The sequence below is a fragment of the Tauraco erythrolophus genome, unplaced genomic scaffold (assembly GCF_009769465.1).
Source record: "Tauraco erythrolophus isolate bTauEry1 unplaced genomic scaffold, bTauEry1.pri scaffold_92_arrow_ctg1, whole genome shotgun sequence".
NCBI lineage: Eukaryota > Metazoa > Chordata > Aves > Musophagiformes > Musophagidae > Tauraco > Tauraco erythrolophus.
In genome coordinates this window covers 26,555-47,010 of record NW_028238659.1, presented here as the reverse complement: position 1 = coordinate 47,010, position 20,456 = coordinate 26,555, and the positions used below count along the sequence as shown (strand labels likewise).

The window sequence follows — 20,456 nt, the reverse complement described above, 5'->3', positions numbered from 1 at the left end:
AAAGCTGACTAAATCTCTGCAAAATGTATCACCTTTGAAAATAAATATATATAGATATTAAAAATAGAAAAAAATGTACTTAACATCTCTATTTGCAAACTTTTTGTGATTTTTTTAATCATGTATGTGCCATGAAAAGTATTCTATTTACTCATTTATTTGGGGAACAACTGCTTTAAAAATGAAGGCATTAGTCACAGTATTTCTTATCCAGTGTTTTAACATTTTAAAATGGTATTAATTAATACTGCATCATGTATTTCTAGTTTAAAGCTGTAACGGACAGTACATTACCATGAGACCTCCAAAATATTTTCTTGTGCTTTCTGTAATAAAAGCAAAGACTAGGTTTTTTTTTAAATGGTCTCTCTGTACAGATTGCTTTTACAATCGTGTGAATATGTATAATGAACTCCACATTTGTAACCAAGAATGAACTTTTCCTCTAATTGTAAATGTTCAGGTTGTTATTATAAATAGCTACTAAGTATCTTAACCAAACAAGAGTTCAAATAAAGATTAACAGCCATTATTAACTTTTCCTCCACTGTCTTTTGTTATTTAAAACCTGACTTTTATGGAACAACTGATTTTGACTTCCTAGTTCCATCTAACTTTAAGTGCATCGCAATTTGGTTTTGGATTCTCCATATTGCACAAAATTTAAATTGTTCCTGTGTTCGTCAAATAACTGCAACTAGAAGTAATTATTTGTGGCTATGTCTAGTCAGCAACAAAGTCTGCCAAGCATGTAGTTTTAAAAGGCTCTGCTCCATTTTCTAGAGTTGTCTTAGCAGATGTTGTCAGTTTAAAACCAAAGAATGTGAACGTGTACTTGGAATGAAAAAAAATCTGGAATTTTTAGAATGAAGCTTGGTAAGTTTATGAGCTCAGTTATAGGATACAACACCTGCAGTGGCAGAGGACTCAACCCATTCCTGAACATCCCTTCTGGATCTTTTTTTTTTCGTTAAGTAATTCCAATCAAACAGGAATGGAGGAGTGACCATTCAAATCTGATGATAGCATTTCCTCTTTTAATCCTAACTATTGCCTGTCCTAGAATTGGCTCTTAAGTAGTCAGTCAGGTCTGCCTGTCACTGACCAAACACAAGAGTGCAACAATATCAATGTTTGGTTTTACTTTCGCTTAAAGAGCTAAGTGTGCCTTGAGCAATTAATACAGTTGTAACACCTAGGCTACGATTTCAAATTGTTTTCAACTGCAGAAGAAACTTCCTCGATGTGTAAGTATTTCAAAAGAGAGACTGTTGCCATATAGCTGTAATAATGATCCTGAAAAGCCCTCAGCAAGATGTTTGTTATTGCTGCTGAGGTGCCTGGTAACTGAGCAGGATCTGGGGCTGTGTGCCACCTCCCGTGGTGTGACACCGCCGGGTACAGTTCCCACAGGAGCTGCCAGCAGCCTTGCAGGACCACGGCGGATGCAGCCTCCCCCCTGTTTGTGCTGCGGGACCTCGGACATGAAGTCGCTGCTCCTGATGCTGTAAGGGAAGAGCCCAGCCTGGCAGCCAGAGGAGCCTGAGAGCACTGGTGAGTTCCTGCTGCACTCCCTGGGAAACGGGCTTGCCTACAGCTATGGTTTTGGGTGTTCCTCGGGAGCGGCTGGGCTCTGCGATAACGGGCAGCGCACGGTTTGGGTGCTGCTGGAGCAGACACACAGGCAGCTCCTGCTAAGCGGCGGCGTAAGGCTCTCTTTCCCGCAGCCGTGAGCTCGGCGACCGCCGGTACCGAGCACCGGCACGGCGCTGGCACCGCTCGCCGACCGGCAGCAGGCGGCGCCGCGGCGCGGCCCGCCCCGCCCCTCCCGGCCGCACCGAGGCAGCGAGCGCGGCCATGAGGCCGGCGCGGCGCTCCCGGGAGGAGACCCTGGCCCTGCGGCGGCAGCTCATCGGGTAAGTGCCGCCGTCCCGCCGGGCTGCCTGTCCCGCCGCGGGGCGCCTGACATGGCGTCGCGACTCGGGGCGGCCAGCCCGGCCTCCCGCACGTCGGCGAGTTCCGGCTGCGCCGGGCCGGGCCCGGCCCTCGGGCGCCGCCACCGCTCCGGGGCTAAAGCAACCCAGTCCCTGCCTCGTCGGAATTTTAGGTTTAAACCAGCAGAATCGCGGGGGAAGTCGGTGCCGTTCGCGTGCACGGCCTGGTCTGACCGAGGCATTTAACGGTAATTGGCGCTCTCAAGGAGAGGGGCTCCGAAAGCGAAGCACAAAACCCGTGCGGCGCTCGGTTTGAGCCGCCCGGCAGCCCAAGTGACCCGCCGCGGGACGGCGGGGGCTCGGCGCTGCCAGGCACGGGCCGGCTGACCCAGCGGTTGTTACAGCCCGTCCTTCGGAAAACTTTTTGTTACACCAAAAACTTGACAGAATTAGCAACGTATGTCTGCCCAGTTTGATAGAATTAAGTATAAGACGCGTTTCCAAACTTCTAGTTACTTGTCTTACTTGGACTAAGCTAAAAAAATTCCTAGTTCTGGAGACCGCTGCCAGGAATGGCAGCAGAACGCTCTCTGTGTACTTAACTGTAGGAATGCTTTCACGTTCTACCTTACATATTGAAAATCAAGGCTACTTTTATCTGTAAATATTTTACGAACCCAGAAGATGGGCTGCAAGTAAATGCTGGAATTAGAAAAATGCCGGAATTAGAATTCTGCCATTGCACAAACCTGAAGAGTACCATTTGGTGTGTTTAATGTTTTTGTGTTTTGCTCTGTCACCGGAGCAAAGACCCAGCCTCCGCCAGTGCTTTCTTGGCATCTGCTGAGTAGTCAGGATAAGCTTACAAAAACCCTGACTGTTTCACCATTCCACTGCCAGCTCACACAGCAAGTACAGGATTCCATAGGGGAGGGATAGTGAAGCAGTTTTTTATAATTGTCTTTTTTTTTTTTTGTTCATTTGACAATGACTTTGGATTTATGGTCAAATTATTTTAATTTTGTGGAAGCAATCTCTTACTAGATGAAGCATGAAAGTTTGGCATCGCCCTTCAGCATCAACTCTGGGCAACACCTACTTAGGCAGACATGTGTTTTACTTGTTTGGCAATTCATTTAAAAATTGGATCAAAACAAACACATTTAAGTAGACGCAGCCTTATAAATAGAGTGACTCAGGTTTCAGCTAAGGTTGGGGAGCTCTGTATGGGCGTAACCAGCACATGCACCATGTTATCTGGAAAATCAAGATCTTAGCAACAATGTAATAAAAACAATCACAGAGGTTTCAAGGGCTGATAGCACAGACAGTAAGGAACTGCAGTTAAGACTGGATGAAACGATAAAGGTAAGTCCTATCTGTGTGCTATGCTTAGATTCCTAATCCTAGAAGGACTTTTCAGTTAGGGAGTGTGTTTTTTTTGCCCTGCAAGTGAAATAAAATTTGGCTATTGAGTTAGAGCACAGGGCCTGTTCTCTTTCCCATCCCAAGCTTGGTTTAAGGGGTCAGAAGTAGGGTGACAGCACACGGTAGCAAATTGGGGAAATGTCTTTCTCTTAATTAACTGATTGAACTGAAAATATTACCAGCAGAATAAACTATGTGACTTTTGGAATTCACCAAGATTTATTTTGCTTTCTGATGCTTGCCATAGCTCTTCTTGCAAGCTGTTTTTTTCTAATGATCCAGTGAAGATTGTAAAGGCTCAGGGCCAGTACATGTATGATGAGAATGGAAGACAATACCTTGACTGCATAAACAATGTTGCTCATGGTAAGTTAAAAGTCATGTTATTTGATACCTTGTTTTTCTAAGCAGAATAAGGAACAATCTGTACTTTTTACCACTATTGTGCTGGGGAAGGGCTTGTTTAGTTGGAAAAATGGAAGAAACCTCTCTTGAGCCCATAGTTTGGGAAATTATGGTTCACATTTGAATTTCTGTGTGCATGAACATGTTTTCCAGACTTGCTTCCTGTTCTGTCCTCCTAGAAATATACTTATCTAAAAGAAACAGATTTTTTTTTTTTTCCCATGAAAGCTCAAACAAAGCCCCTAACTGTAAGACTACAAATGGCTTGACAGTTTGCTCTGTTTGTAAAAGTTACTGCTAAGGGTACTGTCACAGGACCACTGCTCAGTGTGGTGCCTTCTTTGCGTATTATGAACTAGCTCTTTCTTTCTTAAAGTGTTTGAAATCTTTCTTGAAGTATGTGAAATCAAATCTTGAAGTATGTGAACAAATTGAAAATGCAATTGGTAATTGTAATTGCCAATCTTTGATGGTAAAGCTTACTTGCACATACCCAAACCTCTACCTAAATTATTCAAATGTCTAAATCCAAATACAAAATTAGATGCTACTTAGTTTAGCGCATCAATTTCCAGTATTCAGCCACAATAGTAACAGGAAATTTCAAACTTTCTGAGTAAAGAAAGTAAGTTTTATGTGAAAGTTTTTAAAGTGTACCAACACTGTCTTCTACTGACAATATTAGTACCCGACTGATGAAATGCGATTATCAGTGCTGACAGTTGTGTACTAACAGCACTCTGTGAAGTCAGCACGGGTTTGTTAATGAGCACCCTGCGCCAGACGGAAGAGCTCTCAAACTCCTCTCCACGCTCTCTTGCAGTTGGACATTGTCACCCTGATGTAGTAAAAGCAGCCCATAACCAAAATCAACTGTTAAATACAAATTCTCGCTATCTTCATGACAACTTGGTCGATTATGCAGAAAGACTTTCAAAAACGCTACCTGAGAAGTTGTGCATCTTTTATTTTTTGAATTCTGGGTAAGTCAGATATATTAGAATTCGTATTGTGTTTTCACTAGTTATATACAGACAAGTAAAATACTTCATTATCAACAGCCAACTGCATGAGCTGGTGTGGATGACCAGATGGTGAAAAACATGGTTTGGGGTTTTGTTTTGTGAAGAAACTGTGGTCCTTTTTAGAACTTCAGTGACTCTGAAGTTTATGTTTAGCAAGCTCTCTGTTGGAAAAATAAACTAGTGCTTTGTTTAAGAAGGGTTTTATTCTGTTTATAAGGCCTTAAACTACAAAACATTAATCTAAGTATTTGGTGTATTCTTTCTGGTCTGACCTGTCTTCTGAACTGGGATTACTTCTAGTATCAAAATTAAATTTAACTGCATGTTTCTGCTTGGGGTGGGGGTTGTGTTCCCAAGCAAACTCTACAGCTCAAAAAATTCCACAAAACACCCCCCCAAAAAAACAACCAACCAAACAAAAAAACAAACAGAAAAATAACTGTTTCCAAAGTAGTTTCTGTACTCTAGCTTTTTAAGACAGATTCTGTTCTGGTGAACAGTCCTACCTAGTAAGTGCCGTTTACCACTGGCTCTGTGAGTAACGTGCATCGAGTTCTGCCTGTCCTCTGCAGACGCAAACAGCGTTGCAAGAGAGGTGAGAATTTCAAAACTTGGACATCCACAATGAAACACTTAATCGAGTTTTTCAATTGTAGCTCTGAAGCTAATGATCTTGCCCTAAGATTGGCACGACAGTATACGAAACATGAAGACGTTATAGTTTTAGACCAGTAAGTATATTGGCAATTTTCTCTGCTGTGGGGGTATAAGGTTCTGTTTTGGTCAGAGCGTTTCTGAAAACCTGTTCTAGTAGAAAGATTGTAACCATGATGTTGAGGGAAATAATTTTTCCCTCTGTTCAGTATTTGTGAGACCAGCCCAAAGAACGGTGTCCAGGTTGGGCTCTCCAGTACCTAACAGACATCAACATACTGGAAGAGGCCAGCAGTGGCCTGCCACCATGGGTAGGGATCCATAAGAGATTTGGAAAATTGGGATTTGTTCAGCTGTAAGAGACAGCTAGAGGGAGATCTTACAGTAACTACAACTGCCTCATGGGAAGGAGCAGAAAACATGGAGCCAGGCCTTAAGATGTATGGTGACAGGAAAAAAAGACAATGGACATAAGTTGAAACCTGAGGAATTCTGATGAGACATAGGGAGAAACTCTTTTACCATGAAGGTGGTAAAATATTAGAATGGGATGCCTAGAGAGACTGGAAATTCCATCTCTGGAGGATATTCAGAAGTAGGTCAGACACGTCCCTTCCAGCTGTTCTGCAATCTTGTAATACTGCTCATGACTTTCACTGTTGTGATTCCTGTCACTGGCCCTGGCAAACCAGTGACAAGGAGTACTGTCCCGCTGCATCCCCTATATGCAGATATGCAAAAAATTCCAAATACTACTAAGCTGATTAATAGAAATCTCAGAGCTTTTCTCAGTTTAAGTGTGACTGTATTCCCACAAGATGACAGAGCTAGCTACTCTTTCGCTATGAGTAATGCTAATCCTAAAGAAATCTTGGTGCTGAGGACATTACTGTTTAGTTCTGCTAATTGTTTTTTAAGTGCTTACCACGGACATCTGACATCTCTGATTGACATAAGCCCATATAAATTCAGAAATCTAGAAGGACAAAAGGAATGGGTCCACGTGGTATGTACTTCAGCCTATAACTATTGACTACTTGTAAATTTAATCAAGTCTTATTTATAATATACTGAATATAGGAAACTGTTCCTTTGCGTAGGCTCCTGTTCCAGACACATACAGAGGACTTTACAGAGAAGACCATGAAGATTCAGCAACAGCCTATGCTAATGAAGTGAAAAAAATTATTGAGCAAGCACATGAGAGAGGCAGAAAGGTAAAAAGTTTTTTCCTAAACTGTTTGTCTTGCCTTAGAAATAAGCATGGCTGACCTTCAGTGCCATTCAGGATTACTGTGAGCTACGTCCTATGGACTTGTCAAAAAGAAAAGATCACATAATCATGGAAGAGCCACCTGATGACAAAGAGCTTGCTCACAGTTAACACCATGTCCACAACTTTATGTATTGTGTCCAAACCATTACATGCTACATTATGTTTCAGATTGCTGCGTTTTTTGTTGAATCTCTGCCAAGCGTGGGTGGTCAAATCATTCCACCAGCAGGCTATTTTCAGAAGGTTGCAGAGTAAGTGGTCATTCATTATCTTAACTTTTTAAATTTAACATACTTGCTAAATATAGATGATAGAGAATTTCTCTGCCTGCTGTAGCATGTAGCTTGATAGGCAGGAAATGGCCTCCACCTTCATGTTAGAATGTAAACTCTGTATGGGCCAAGACCTGTTTTTAAACATGATACAGAACATAAGCCTGTACAAGTTTGTTTCCTGGAAGTTTGCTAAGTAATGCTTTCTGCATGTTCTTAAACAGTAAATATTATGTTCTCTTTCCTCTTAAGAGACAATAACATCTGTTATGTTACAGGCACTTGCACAAGGCAGGAGGTGTATTTATTGCTGATGAAATTCAAGTTGGCTTTGGCAGGGTTGGCAAGCACTTCTGGGCATTCCAGCTTCAGGGAGAAGATTTTATACCCGATATTGTGACTATGGGGAAACCAATAGGAAATGGGCATCCTCTTGCCTGCGTAGCAACAACAAAAGAAATTGCAGGAGCATTTGCAGCCACAGGAGTAGAGTATTTTAATACAGTAAGTAAAAGTTGTCCAAACTCTCCTTCTCTACAGGAGTCTAAGTATTAAAGACATGATCATGCAGTGTTTTTATTAATCTTTATCATTCACACAGTTTTACTGTTTATATTATTTGTATCTTTCTGGTATGTAGCTTTCTATTTACTGGCTCCAGCTGATCTAAATGGCAGTATGCTCATTACGTCACCGAGGCTACACTTTCAATGCCATGATTGCATCTTTCTTCCCTTTCCATGGCTACGCATGTTCCTTTCCTGAACTCAGTTTGGAGGAAACCCTGTTTCATGTGCAATTGGATTAGCTGTGTTAGATGTCATTGAGAAGGAACACCTTCAGGCTCATGCCACAGAAGTAGGCAACTCCTTGATGAAGCTACTCAAGGAACAGAAAACCAAGCACCCCATCATTGGTGATGTCAGGTATCAGTGCCCTATGTTTACATGTTGAGCTGCTTTTTGTTTGGTTCAGTCAGTCATGGACAACTCAAACTGATGTGGTTTTAAGAAATTAATCAAATCTGTGTTCTCAGCAAAAATGAACAGCCTGCTGTACTTTACATTACAAACTTGAGCTCATCAAAAGTCTGATACACTTGGCCACTCCATGCCAGTACTGCTTTATTAATTTATTAGTTGCTAAAGGAACTCAACTTCAAGTGCACAAAGAACAGAATTAAGGAGCTGGATGGAAAATATGTTTAACATCATGTCCTGTTATGCCAGATAAAAGTCTGTACTGTATTACTATATTTTTTCAAAACAGCAACACCTTTTCTAACACTAGCCAAACATCAGGTAATTCTCATGCAGTAAAGGTTTGGTCTCACAAAAGCCTTTCTCAATTTTTTAGTTCACTTACAGTTCCTCCCTCTGACACAGATTGACCTTTTTTTTTTTCTTTTAAAGGGGTTCTGGCTTATTCATTGGAGTGGACTTAGTCAAGGATCAAGCAGAGAGGACCCCAGCCACAGCAGAGGCAGAGTATCTAATAACAAGGTACAAGGGACAATGGTGTAGTTCCTCAATGTGCAAGGCAAGCAGACAATTACAAAGTAACCTTGCCACTCAATAGTGGTTAAAATATAGCCAACTGGCAGGAACAGAAACCAGTCAGTGCAGAAAGGTATTGTCTGGACAGCCTGCGTGCTGATGGTTAAAAGTGTTTCTAACTACATGCAAAGGTAAATGTAATTCTTTGTTATTGCTCTTTCCAGACTTAAGGAGGAATATATTCTACTGAGTACAGATGGGCCAGGAAGGAATGTGCTTAAATTCAAGCCCCCAATGTGCTTCAGTATGGAGGATGCAAAATTTGTGGTGGACACAATTGACAAGCTACTAACAGGTAGCACAGATCAAAACTACCATACAGAGGGTTGCTGCTGGACTGCCATAAAGTCAGTGCGGAGTGCCTGAGCCTGCTTTTCAGAAGTGCTAAAATAGAGCCAAGATGGTAGATGCTGAGCACATACGAAAATTAGTCTTAGTCAATGCAAGTTTAGTCTTCACTTGTAAGTTACTCTGTTTTAAACTTCTTTAATGGAACTATTTACTCCACAGATGTATATGCCTTTTAAAATAGCTTTGCTTTGGTAGAGGTTGAAGTGTTTACCTATCTGAACAAGGGCAACTGGTAAAAGCTGTCCCAGTTCCATTCTTGAAAGCCCTCATCTGCAAGCATTTGCCACTTAGCTTTTTATACAACTTCTGCATACTATTAATCAAATTAGTCCAAAATCTTGTCTCAAAGTCCTGAGTTTACTAAATTGTTGATTATTCTCTCTCCAGATATGGAAAAAGAATGTCTGAACCACCAGAAAACATCCACTTGTTCTACCTGAACAGGTATTTATCTGAATTCACCTTTTACTATTTAAAAGCCAAGGCTCCTAAACATAACTTCACAAGCATTGTCACTGGCAGTAGAGAAGGACCAAGTTTCCTAAGAGATGCTTTCACTTGCAATTAGTTTTAAGGAATTTCTGGCAGTCTAGAAGCATGGACCAGACTTGCATACATCCAGCATTTATAGCTACCTTCTATCAGTCTGACACTTCTAGTAACACTGTCTGCAGTTTGCAAGCTAGGTCCAACATGTCCCAGAAATGCCTACCACTAGAGCATGCTATACTTGTCTGGGAAGCTTCACAAGTGACCAGGTTTAACCCTTGGCATGCAAGAGACAGGCACATCAAGACAAAAAACATAGCTTTTATGTTAGGTGCTCAGAGCCTTAAGTCTCCAGACAGAAGCTGTTGCAGCTACATACAGTGTCTAGTTAGTCAGCTGCGTAACCACTACTCAGCAAGTCTCCCTGTAACTGCCCTTAAGGGCAGGAGCACTGCACATTCTGCATGCCACAATTTGGGAACCTCCACTTACACTAACAGCTTTATGAAGAGCTATAAACAGTACTTTTACTACTCTAGCTCCTGCTTCACTTAACATTTGACTTTGAAATAGTATTGCCTTCTGTTCTCCTGAGCACTTTTTACTACTTCATAGGATCATTTGTGGTTCACAGCTGTTACCTCATGCTTAAGCATCGATTTACCCCTATGCTCAGGATAAGGGCATTAGTGAGACCGAGTCCTGTTAAGTCTTCCAAGCCTTGTAAATCTTTCTGTCTGCTGAGGTCCCCCTGCAGCTTGCTTACAGAGAACATCTAGCTGCAACTCAATTTTGACACACTCGTGAGCACAGTGAATACTTACAGTTCCTCAACACCACCACCCTTTGGTACCCTTGGTACTTTAACCTACTCTTCACTAAAAAGACAACCAAGTTTTTTTTAACCAAGCGTCCACTAAAACTGGGTACCTGGATAGGAATGTACCCAATGTAATCACTGTAATCAACATAATCTTTGGTGGCCTCAACCACCATACCACATTCACAGTGCTATGGCCCTGAGCTAAGGAGAAACATGCTTTTAGTTCAGTGCAACATTAGTATAGCACGCACAAGAACAATGTGTTAATATTTTATTTAACAAGTTAATGGAAAGACATACAGCTATTTGTACTACTTATTCTTGAGAACAGAAAAATTACTCAACAGTGCCAGTTTAACTTAGAGGCCTAATGACTTAATGTGCTTGTCTGCAATCTAAACTAAGCAAGAAAAATGCCTTTATTTTCTACAGGAAACAAAGAATGCAAAAAGCCTCTTACTAAGTACAGTACTAGTATGACACTTACATATAATGTAAGCGAAAATGAGGCAATGAAGTAGACTCCTTTTAATGATGCTTTTACAAAAAACCATAACATTATTTTCTTTCCATAGGTTTCAAACAATGTTCAAGATCTACTACTAAGAAACATTATTCTACTATAATAATGCACATTTAGTCTCCATCCTAGCATGTCTTAGACTAGATAAGTTACCTCTGATTTTGTTATTTTCAGTTATATTGTTATTAGTAAAAGCTTTAGGAGAAATAAATTTTACAAGAGCGTGTTTCAAATCTGGCAGAAGTGTGGAATTGGTTTTTATTTAAAACAGCGTACCTAAACCTGATTATAAAGGAATACATTTCTAGTAGCTACTATAAACTACATTTTCTAAATCCATGCTCTTTCAGGTTATGACTTTTTGGAAAAACCAAGATGAGCCAATGGGTTCTCTTTTTTTTTGTATCTGCTGCTTCATATGCAAACACCATTCTAGCTGCCAGTACACTCAGTCCTTCGCAGGCTCCTCTGACCAGTTTCAGTAGTCAGTTTCATAACAAGGTCCCTAGTAGCACTATATAAAACAGTCTCAGTGACCAAATTAAGTAAAAAAACTTCAGTCCCAAATTCATAACATCAAATGCATGAGGAACAGACAGCTGAGGGCCTTAGCTCCCAAAACAGTTCTTAAGAAATATTCTGTCCTCAAGAAACATCCAAGTAGGATTAGTAAATTAAGAGCATACTACAGCCATAAGCAAACACCTTGTGTACAAGCCCTCGCTTTCACCAGGCCACGTTCTTTGTATCACATGCTTTCCACACAAAGAAGAAACAGAAAGCCAGCTCTGCATTTAAGCACCAGTATCCTCAATTTCTGCTCAAGGCCACATCACCTGTCAAGGAACCTGAGAACCTACTTCCAAAAAAAACACCAACATAACAGCCAGCTGACAAACTACTGCTAATACACTAGCCAGAAGTACTGCAGCAGCATGGTCCTGATACTATGCAAATTCTCTGCTGGAGGGCAAGCTGTTTGCTAGAAAAACAGTCCACTATCCCTTACTCTGTAAGAAAACAAGTAAAAGGATGCAAAAAGAGTAAAGCATTTCAATTTTAAATCTTGAGACAGTAATACTTTTAAATACTGTACTCATTTGTTTCAGTGGTCTGCGATTTTTTATTTGCAAGTCAGGCATTAGGTTACATACACCAGCTGTAAAGTTGACAACTATCAGATTTAAAATGATTCATCATTTTTTATACTCAAGATTTCCACTTAACCCCAATAAAGTCTTACAGACTTTTAACTTTACAGCAAGTTTTTCTTTTCAAGGAGAGCCAGCAGGGAGCAGCATATTATAATCCCTGCAGGCACAGCTGCATCCCTTGTTAAAAAACTGAAAAGGTCAGTAGTAACATCTGTTTATGTCTTAGTTACTGACTTTGATTCCACTTCTGGTTCCCATTTGTTCAAACAGAATTTATGACAAGAAAAAATTGTCATATTTTAACTTTAAAATTAAGAAACAAATTGATTACTGCAACAAAGATTAGAAGTTTACTTTGTGCAGCAGCATTTGCTATTTATTTATAAATCTGAGACTGGGACTATTCAGCCACAAGACAGGCAAATCACATGATAGTTATTGCCTTAAAATAGCAGTAAACTAGTCAGAAAAGGAGAGTGTATCTCTAGCTGGTCACTCATCTCTAGAGAAAGAGATGTTTTGTCATTTTTCCTCCCACAACTTTAGTGGAAGTTCTTTAGCCTTTTTTGGTACACCTAAAGGCTGCAAAAATTCAGACTTTGCATTGGTAGTTTAATCTCTAACCTGTCCTTTAAGGCAGGTATATATACTACGAAGAAGTTAGAGAAGTCTCAGACTCAAGACAGTGAAACCATGAAGGAAATGCAGCTGGCTTCTTGCACACCTCTTAGCTTCTTCCTGCAACGCTGTCCAGACTCCCAAGTCCTACCTGAAACCTCTGGCTTCTCCTAGCAGAGCCCTACAATGCAGACACTAACAGTTACACCGAGCCTCTGTGCTCACCTACAACATGAGCCACCAGCACAGCCTCCACAGCAGCTGGGGCCTTCCACCTGAGTCCTCCTCCATAACATCCAGGCAGAAGTGACTGGAGTTTCCAGCTGCCACTTAACTGCAAGTGAGCACAACTACCAACAGAGCCTTCTAGTTTTAAAGATCAAAAACATTTTATCACAACTCTTCATCTATCAAGGTACTGCCATGAACTAATTTCTGGGAACAGTATACTGGCGTTTTACTAATACATAAGCTGAAGAATGGCACAAGACACTAGATTACGCCTTTTTTATTTCAAAAGCTAGGATAGCTTCAATATCCATGTCATGGTGAATCAGAACACATGTAAAATACCTTACAATACATTAGATTCCAAAAAGGTACCAAAAAGTACAGTAAAATTAACACTTCCATTACAGGAAATGTATGACACAAAAACAATACAAAATAAAAAGGTGGAAAGTGACACTGGTTCCCTAAGATGCATCTCATTCTGTACAACTGGAGTAATGCAGAGTCCATAGTTAACTCCAAGAGGCAGTCCCTAGATGTAGAGCTGCAGCTTTAAGCAGACCCTCAAAATCAGTTTCAGTTTAACCTATTAATAAAATCATTAATTAATATCTTCAGCAAAGCTGAAATTTACACACCACACTGTCTACACAACTAGTTATCTGTAAGTATTAAACATGTAAAACATCTCCAGGGAGCTCTTCCAAGTAAGATGCACATTTAACAGGCCATAGAAATTTATTGTAAAGTTAAATTTGGTACAGAACTGAAATATCCATCTACAGCATTGTATACAAAACCTATGCAGTCATTTTCCAAAAGAGACCATGCCACTGCATACCTGAATAAGTTTGATCAATATGGCTTGTAGTTATTCTGATGACCACCACGTCTTGGTGTCTTCCCATAATTTGCACTGCCTTGACCTATGAACAAGAAAACAAATGCATTAAACTGCTAATTAGTTACGCTTGCTTATACCCAATACAGTTCTCTTTACTTACTGTAATCATAGCCTGGTCCATATCCATAATACCCATATCCTGAATAATCATAGCCTCCATAGCCACCATAACCTTGCTGATAGCCGTATCCTTGATTCCCATAACCCTGGTTCCAGTAATTGCCATAACCTTGATTCCAATTTTGACTTTGAGCTATAGAAGGGAAAACCATCCACAAAATCCCATTTTAGTACACACAACTTATTTAGAATGTGTCCATACTAAAGTAGTGGGTGTAGTACTTACCGCCGCCTCTTCCACCTCTGCCTCTTCCTCCATAGCTACCTCTTCCTCCGCCACTACTGAACTGTTGCTGCTGGTATACTTCTTTTGGCTGTGCTACCTTAATCTCGCACTGAAAATAAAAAACAAGGAGAGTGTGTATACTGTCTTGTAGCAGCAGCACCCAGCCTACCCGCTTAGGAAAACCAGAGGTTACTCCAGAGGCAAAGGAGGTACACATGCTGCGTTCCCTCATGTGACCAGGACTAATGCATATCCAGAAGCATTTGGTTTCTTGTGCCCCCTGGGCAAAGGTAAGTCACTGTTGGTCGTTTAGAGCAGGCCACCGCTTTGAGTGTTTCATACTGCCTAGTCCCTACCATGATCTCTCCCATGGAAGAGGTGCTGAGGCCACCTCAGCACAGCCACTGCTCCTGTAGGAGCCACGAGGCTACCCTCTATCCTGGCACAGCCTTCAAGACAAGGCTGTTGCTATTGGACCACTTCACCTAAGCTGCACGGAATAAACAAGGCTCCAAAAAACGCACCAGAACAAGTATTCCTGTCAGCCTTTGTACACCCTATACACTGAGCATCTGACTGTAAAGTATGCTTACCAACACTCAAAATCATCACTTATCAAATACTAACAGCAAAAAACAACCAGAATTGACATTTTCAAGACAGGTTCCCAAGCTGCAGTGCAGTTCAAGCTGTCAGCCAGCCTCCGAGTTCCTGCATCTGTGCACAGTCTGAGATGAAAGCTACTGCTGCTGTGAAAGCAGAGCTCCCTGTGATAGCAGCACCTGAGCAAGCCTGGCTTGGAATTCTTCACACAGGAGCTTTAAGGTAACCTGCTCTTTTTATTATCACTGTGATACAGGAACAAGCCATATTTACAATACATACAGATAGGATTTCTCAGCTCCCTTTGCACATAAGCATTCATCTTTCCTGAAAACAAACTTTATTGCTAACTATAGTGTCTTGATAACTCCCAATACATTAGGTTTGCCAAAGTTTTTCTGTGGTATGTCAAGACCAGTCCAACTAAGTGCAATCTAAGTCACTGTGTCAGACAGTACGACCAGATGTAACAGGGCTCTGGAGTTAGCTTATGGCCAGCACTGGCCATGGAGTAAGGGAAGAGGGACACCTCCAGTCAGCACACATCATTTGCCTCCAGTCCTCTTCTCATTAGCTTAGCACATGAACCCCAATTAGCTATTCCCATAGATGAACACTATCAGCTGTTCAGAGTATCTCACACCACTTTTATTGTAGTTCACATAACCAGCTGACCAGGTGCAAGATGCCATAAGCGTATATTTAATCTCTGGATCTTTTATTGGATTTATATGACAAGGTTTTGGTAGCAGGGAGCGCTGCAGGGTGAGTTTGAGAGAAGATACCAAAAGCTGTCGCCATGTCAGACAGGGCCAGTTTCAGCCAGATGCTTACAAAGTTAGTGTCTGTAAGCCTTGAATTTATGCAAGTGCTCTGTGCTGAAATATAGGTATGTATCTGTTGAAATGGCTTATATTGCTAGACTGACAGATAAATAAGCCAGTTTTTTCATGTGTATTTAATGAACGTAATTAGATGCTTTACACACAAAAGCCTCTAGAACATGTCAAGTATTAAAGCCACAAGTATTGGTAAAGAAAGAACTTTAGTAGCCTCTACAACTGAACTTGTGGCAAAAAAAAGGCTGGTAAATTGCAAGCTGTCCTTATTGTAATTTGGGTACCTTGAAATCAGAGGTCTACAAAGTCCTTTTCAGATAACAGATGTAGGTGCATTATACTTAATAACTTGGACAAAAATTTACAAGTCTAAAGTTTCTACCTTGCTTCCACTGACGTTATGGAATTTCTTCTCCAAAACCTTCTTCACTGGATCCTCTTCCTTGAAAGTGATGAACACAAACCCCCTTCTTTTGTTGGTCTTTGGATCCATTGGAAGTTCAATTGCTTCAATCTGAAGACATGAAATACTATTTTCAGACTTGTATTTTAGCGGAACAGTTAAGTACATGGCATTTAGGATAGTAAAACAGAAAGTAAGTTTCCTATCAATGCATAACCAAATTTGAAATATTGTTTCTATACTAACTTTGGCTTTCAGACCAGAGGTTTCAATTTCACAACTCAAAAACAATTTTAACATCAGATAAAATAGTTTGAGTTGAAGCCAGGGTATTTAACTAGCAATGGAAGGATCTAGAGCAGTATGTGCCTCCCTTGCTCTCAAGATGGGAAACCTCTGAATCAGTTACAAAAGGCTTGATATATCTGAAGTTAAATTAATTTGCAAGTTGCAAATTATTAGTAAACTACTAAAGAGCAACCAGAGACTATACGTTTTAATGTTTACTAAGATAACATTACACACCTCTCCAAACTCTCCAAAGTATTCCCTGATTTTCTCTTCTGTGGCTTCTGGATTTAGTCCGCCAACAAATATTTTCTTCACTGGATCCTTCTTCATTGCCATGGCCTTCTTGGGGTCAATTAGTCGTCCATCTAGTCTGTGTTCTTTCTGTTCCAGAACCTGAAAAATCGTTCAATAAGGTTAACTCAAGCTGAGGAGTTTCCCCTAGAAGTAAACAATCTGAAATATGAAGCTTAAATTCACCTTTTCAACACTCCCAGGTTCTTTGAAGAGAATAAATCCAAAACCTCTGGATCTTCCTGTGTTAGGGTCCATCTTTATCGTACAGTCGGTTACCTCACCAAATTTGGTGAAGTAATCTTTCAAGTCTTTTTTGCTTGTATCCCAACTGAGACCGCCAACGAACATCTTCCTGAAATTTCAAAGAGATGAGAGTTATTTAGATTCAGGAAGTACTACAAAAAAGCACATGCACAAGATGCTCACAGTGGTACACACCTCAGCAGCATTGTCAGAAACAGGACCAACTGTTAAAAGTCAAACACTTGTGCATCTTGTCAAGAGCTAGTGATACTACAGGTGTGCGCAAGGGTGAGTTCCCCCCCCTCTTTTTGAGGGAGTGGCACAATGTACCCTGAAGCTTACTACAGGCTGTAAGGCAGTAAAAATTGCCTAAAACATTCCTCACCAGTAACTTATGTTCTTTCAACAGTATTCTGTTATTTGCAACAAAGCAGTATCCATATCAAGTACTGCCAACTCAGTTTTCAGAAAGATCCTAGGATCATTCCTACCACTTTGAAAGCATTCAGGATAGAATAAGGCATCAAAAGCAAAATATTTGAGCTCTTTTAGGATTTGGACAAATGGCTGTAAAAACTGTAGTCCTAAAAACAATCTGCAAAATTTAAACCAGGTATCTATGACCTCCAAGAACAGTCGCATACAACAGACAGGACTTTGGACCTTCCTTAACTACTATGTTGTACACTTCTTCCTGCTTAGTTACTGAATCCAGTTCTATCTTCATCAGTATTACAGGAATATCTCCACTGTTAGTCTTTAGTTTCATGAAAGGCCAATATAGTATTTCCTCATCCATTTTCCCCCACAAAATATCCTCTGAAGCATCTCAAAGAACTAAACACTAGTGAACCACAATACAGAAGTGAAGTTAATAAACAAAACTTAGGTCAGTCAATAAGGCACTTTTCAAAAGCCTCATTTCAAATGAAAACACTAATAACATGGCTGTATTTTCTATTTTCAGCGTTTCCAAGGTAACAAACTCAGCTTTTAAAAGCATTTGAGCTTTTTTATCCAACTATAGGCTAAAGCAGTTTAAGTTGTCATTACTTTGTTTAGAGGCAACCTAGATTTGGCATTAGAAGCTAGCAGCACTTTAGAAACTAGACTATGTTTAAATAAAATTGGCTTTTGGTGTTTATGTGTAGCTTTGAGTTGCTAAAACTAGTATCCATTTACGTTCAAAAGGCAACATGAGGAAAAAAGCTGTAGGTGCTATATTTTTTTCCTTAAACCAGATGAAACCATATCCTTTGTAGGCTAAACTCTTATTTTTTCAGAAGATGAAGCTGTGCACTCTTAACTGAAGTGCAGCATGATGCACAGGTTCCATGTAAAGTCTGTGTTTCTTGCAGCCATTACAATAGAGCTTTATAAAGTTTACTGAGCCTTTCAATAACAGGTAAAAGAAAAGTAGCGTTATGGATTCCTTCTCATCACGACAGCTTACTGACAAGCACGACTGCTATAACCTGTACACACTGATGGTGGTTTTCCATAGCACACCCTGTCATCACTGACTACACTTAGAGAACGATCAAGGGAAATTCAGTGGTTGGAGGATGACAGGAATTTGTATGCCGGCAGCTTTAGCTGCTTTATGCCACCAAGATGGGCTGTGGTGCACACATAGATATTGCTACATGCTAAATTCACCTCTTACCACAGCAGTAAATATTACACTTTGTAATTACTGTCCTTTGTTCTGTAATTGAGATGATTGATACCTACATATAGGTAAGTAAAACAATACAGAGCCTTTGAAATTAAGACCAAATTCTTAGTATTTAGCTTTGCCTTCAGAGGCCACACAAGCTGTACAACTGCACTCTTAGAATGCAGCCTCTTTTTCCTCTCGAGTGTATCAGTGCAGCTAAACCAAAGCATGTTTCAGCTCTTAACAAAATACTATCATGTCAGCATCCTGAACTCTGCCTTGGACAGCTCTTGTTTTAGTACTGTGCTAAATTTTCCACATAGGTCAACTCCTCTAAATAACTGCTTCTCTTAGAAGTTTCATTTCACACAGACTTGCAGTTGAAACTTGTCACCTCCTATGTGAGAATAGGAGACACTCACTTTTCAGAGCAGAATAATAAAAGAGTAAAAAGAAAATTCGCACACAGCTAAAAGGCCTGGTTCTTAATCCTTCTCGTGTCTGCAAAAGGTACATCCGGCCCTAGCTTACGGGAAACTTGTGCAAGTCTTATTCCTTCCCTTGAAGCCAGTATTTACTACATTACTGTGGCTTCAGCTCTGTTCAATCTGAGGGATCTGACCCTCTGGTCCAGGGCTCAAGGATAACAAAGGGAGTTCCAACTAAATACATGGGGTGGTCTGAATAACAAAGACCCTCTTGAGAAACATGCAAGTAATTTTCAAGTCAAGCACAGACTTGAAAATTCATAAACAGATCAACTACAATAGGAACGAAATTACTGTTTTGTACACAAGGATACCACTACCAAAATACAGCAAAACTATACGGACTCCTCCAGAAATCGCTCGTGATCAATAAGCTGTTTTCTGACAATGCTGCAAAGAAGTACACCAAAATCGCTCTTACTGGCTTAAACACACAGCACATCACCTTAATCTTGCTATTCTCCCTTTACTCTCTCCAAAAACACTTAGCTTACCCCGACTAGCTCCCAAAGCCGGGATTATTTTTCTCCTATGCGTTACACAAAACACGCTCGCATGTACGCCGACGGCGATCGGTCATGGAATCCTCAGAAAGTTTGAACCGACCCATCCCCCGACAGAAAACAACTCCTTCCCTCCCCTCCTTTCGTTAAAAAGGCAAAGGATGAGGAAAACGCGGGATGCGAAGCGAGCCGAAGTAAACCCCCTTCCATTTTACAGCGTGAGAAGGCAACAAACCCGCTCCCCGCCCCTCCCCCAGCCGCCACATGGCGCCAACAAAAGGCAGCTCCAGAACAAAGGAAGCGCTGGTGCTGCAGGGCCGCCGGCTCACCGCCCGCCCGATCCCTCCGCAGCGGGGCCGCCCGCCGCCCTCCCCCGCGGGCGGAGCGGAGCCCGGGGCGCGCCGGCCGCCCGTCTCGCTTCCGCTGCCGCTCCCGCCGAAGGGCCGCGCCGGGGCCTGGCGGCCGCGCTCCGCCGCCGCACATGGCGCCCGCGGGGGGGGGAGGGGGGGGGGGCGCGGCCTACTCCCGCCTCAGCCCGCCGAGGCAGGCATGGCGCTTACCCCGCGTCCTCCTCGTTCTTGCTGGCGTTGATCTGGTCGCCTTCGGCTCCGTTCTGGCTGGCGGCCGTCCCCGCTGTTCCCGCCGCAGGTCCGGCTCCCGCCGCCGCCGCCGTTCCCGCTGCTGCCGTCGCCGCCGCCGCTGCGCCCGCCGCCGCCGGAGCCCCGCCGGTTTCGGCCTGCTGCTCTCCGGCGTTCTCGGCCGCTTCGTGCCCGTTCTGGGTGGCGCCGGCGGCGGCCGCCAACTGCTGCTCCGCTTCGGACATGCTGCCCCGTCCGCAGAGGCGAGAGGGACGACAGGCGCCTGCAAGAGAGGAGGGCGGCCCGCGGGTCAGCGAGGCGGCTCCCCGCGCCGGGCCGGTCTGATCCGGTCCGGTCCCGCCCCTCCCCCCTCTTCCGCCGCCGCCATCCCACTCATACTCACTTTAAAACCTGCTCTCGATAAAATCCGGGCCGGCCGGAATCGGATTAAAATCCCCCAGGCGCTGGAGCTGACACCCCTCCCCGCGGCGCTCGGCTGCTCCGCACCGGCCCCACCGCCACCTTCTCCTCCCCCCGAGACACGTACTCTCCGGCCCGAAGCCTT

The 20,456-nt window shown here is 42.2% G+C and overlaps 2 protein-coding genes across 8 annotated transcripts in view; one reads left to right on the top strand and one right to left on the bottom strand.

Annotated features, from left to right (window-relative positions):
* The window catches only part of LOC147525714 (heterogeneous nuclear ribonucleoprotein A/B-like), a 30,271-nt gene extending 10,103 nt beyond the window's left edge, over positions 1 to 20,168 (bottom strand). For 2 of the 5 annotated variants that reach the window (XM_086631083.1, XM_086631080.1), the window contains exons 1-7: positions 19,874 to 20,168; positions 16,603 to 16,771; positions 16,360 to 16,518; positions 15,814 to 15,945; positions 13,990 to 14,098; positions 13,744 to 13,896; positions 13,581 to 13,665 (exon numbers count right to left, since the gene is read on the bottom strand). In XM_086631083.1, coding sequence (XP_086487209.1) covers positions 13,595 to 13,665; positions 13,744 to 13,896; positions 13,990 to 14,098; positions 15,814 to 15,945; positions 16,360 to 16,518; positions 16,603 to 16,771; positions 19,874 to 20,136 — 1,056 coding nt within the window. In that variant the 5' untranslated portion in view covers positions 20,137 to 20,168 and the 3' untranslated portion in view covers positions 13,581 to 13,594. Of the gene's footprint in view, positions 1 to 4,708; positions 4,954 to 13,000; positions 13,326 to 13,580; positions 13,666 to 13,743; positions 13,897 to 13,989; positions 14,099 to 15,813; positions 15,946 to 16,359; positions 16,519 to 16,602; positions 16,772 to 19,873 lie in introns of those variants that run through there. The other 3 variants (XM_086631082.1, XM_086631081.1, XM_086631084.1) reach the window with 3 other exon arrangements.
* On the top strand, positions 1,858 to 12,946 carry LOC147525715 (5-phosphohydroxy-L-lysine phospho-lyase-like). Of its 3 annotated transcripts, none has more exons than XM_086631078.1 (12): positions 1,858 to 1,916; positions 3,610 to 3,728; positions 4,591 to 4,750; positions 5,449 to 5,523; positions 6,365 to 6,452; positions 6,547 to 6,663; positions 6,891 to 6,973; positions 7,273 to 7,498; positions 7,766 to 7,920; positions 8,407 to 8,496; positions 8,715 to 8,845; positions 9,289 to 12,946. In XM_086631078.1, the coding sequence occupies exons 1-12, from the start codon at positions 1,858 to 1,860 to the stop codon at positions 9,339 to 9,341; spliced, it is 1,356 nt and encodes a 451-aa protein (XP_086487204.1). In that variant the 3' UTR covers positions 9,342 to 12,946. The 3 variants fall into 3 exon arrangements, with proteins under 3 accessions (XP_086487204.1, XP_086487203.1, XP_086487202.1); XM_086631077.1 differs by having other exon boundaries at positions 6,344 to 6,452; XM_086631076.1 differs by having other exon boundaries at positions 8,715 to 9,331.
* Positions 20,169 to 20,456: the final 288 nt, after the last annotated feature.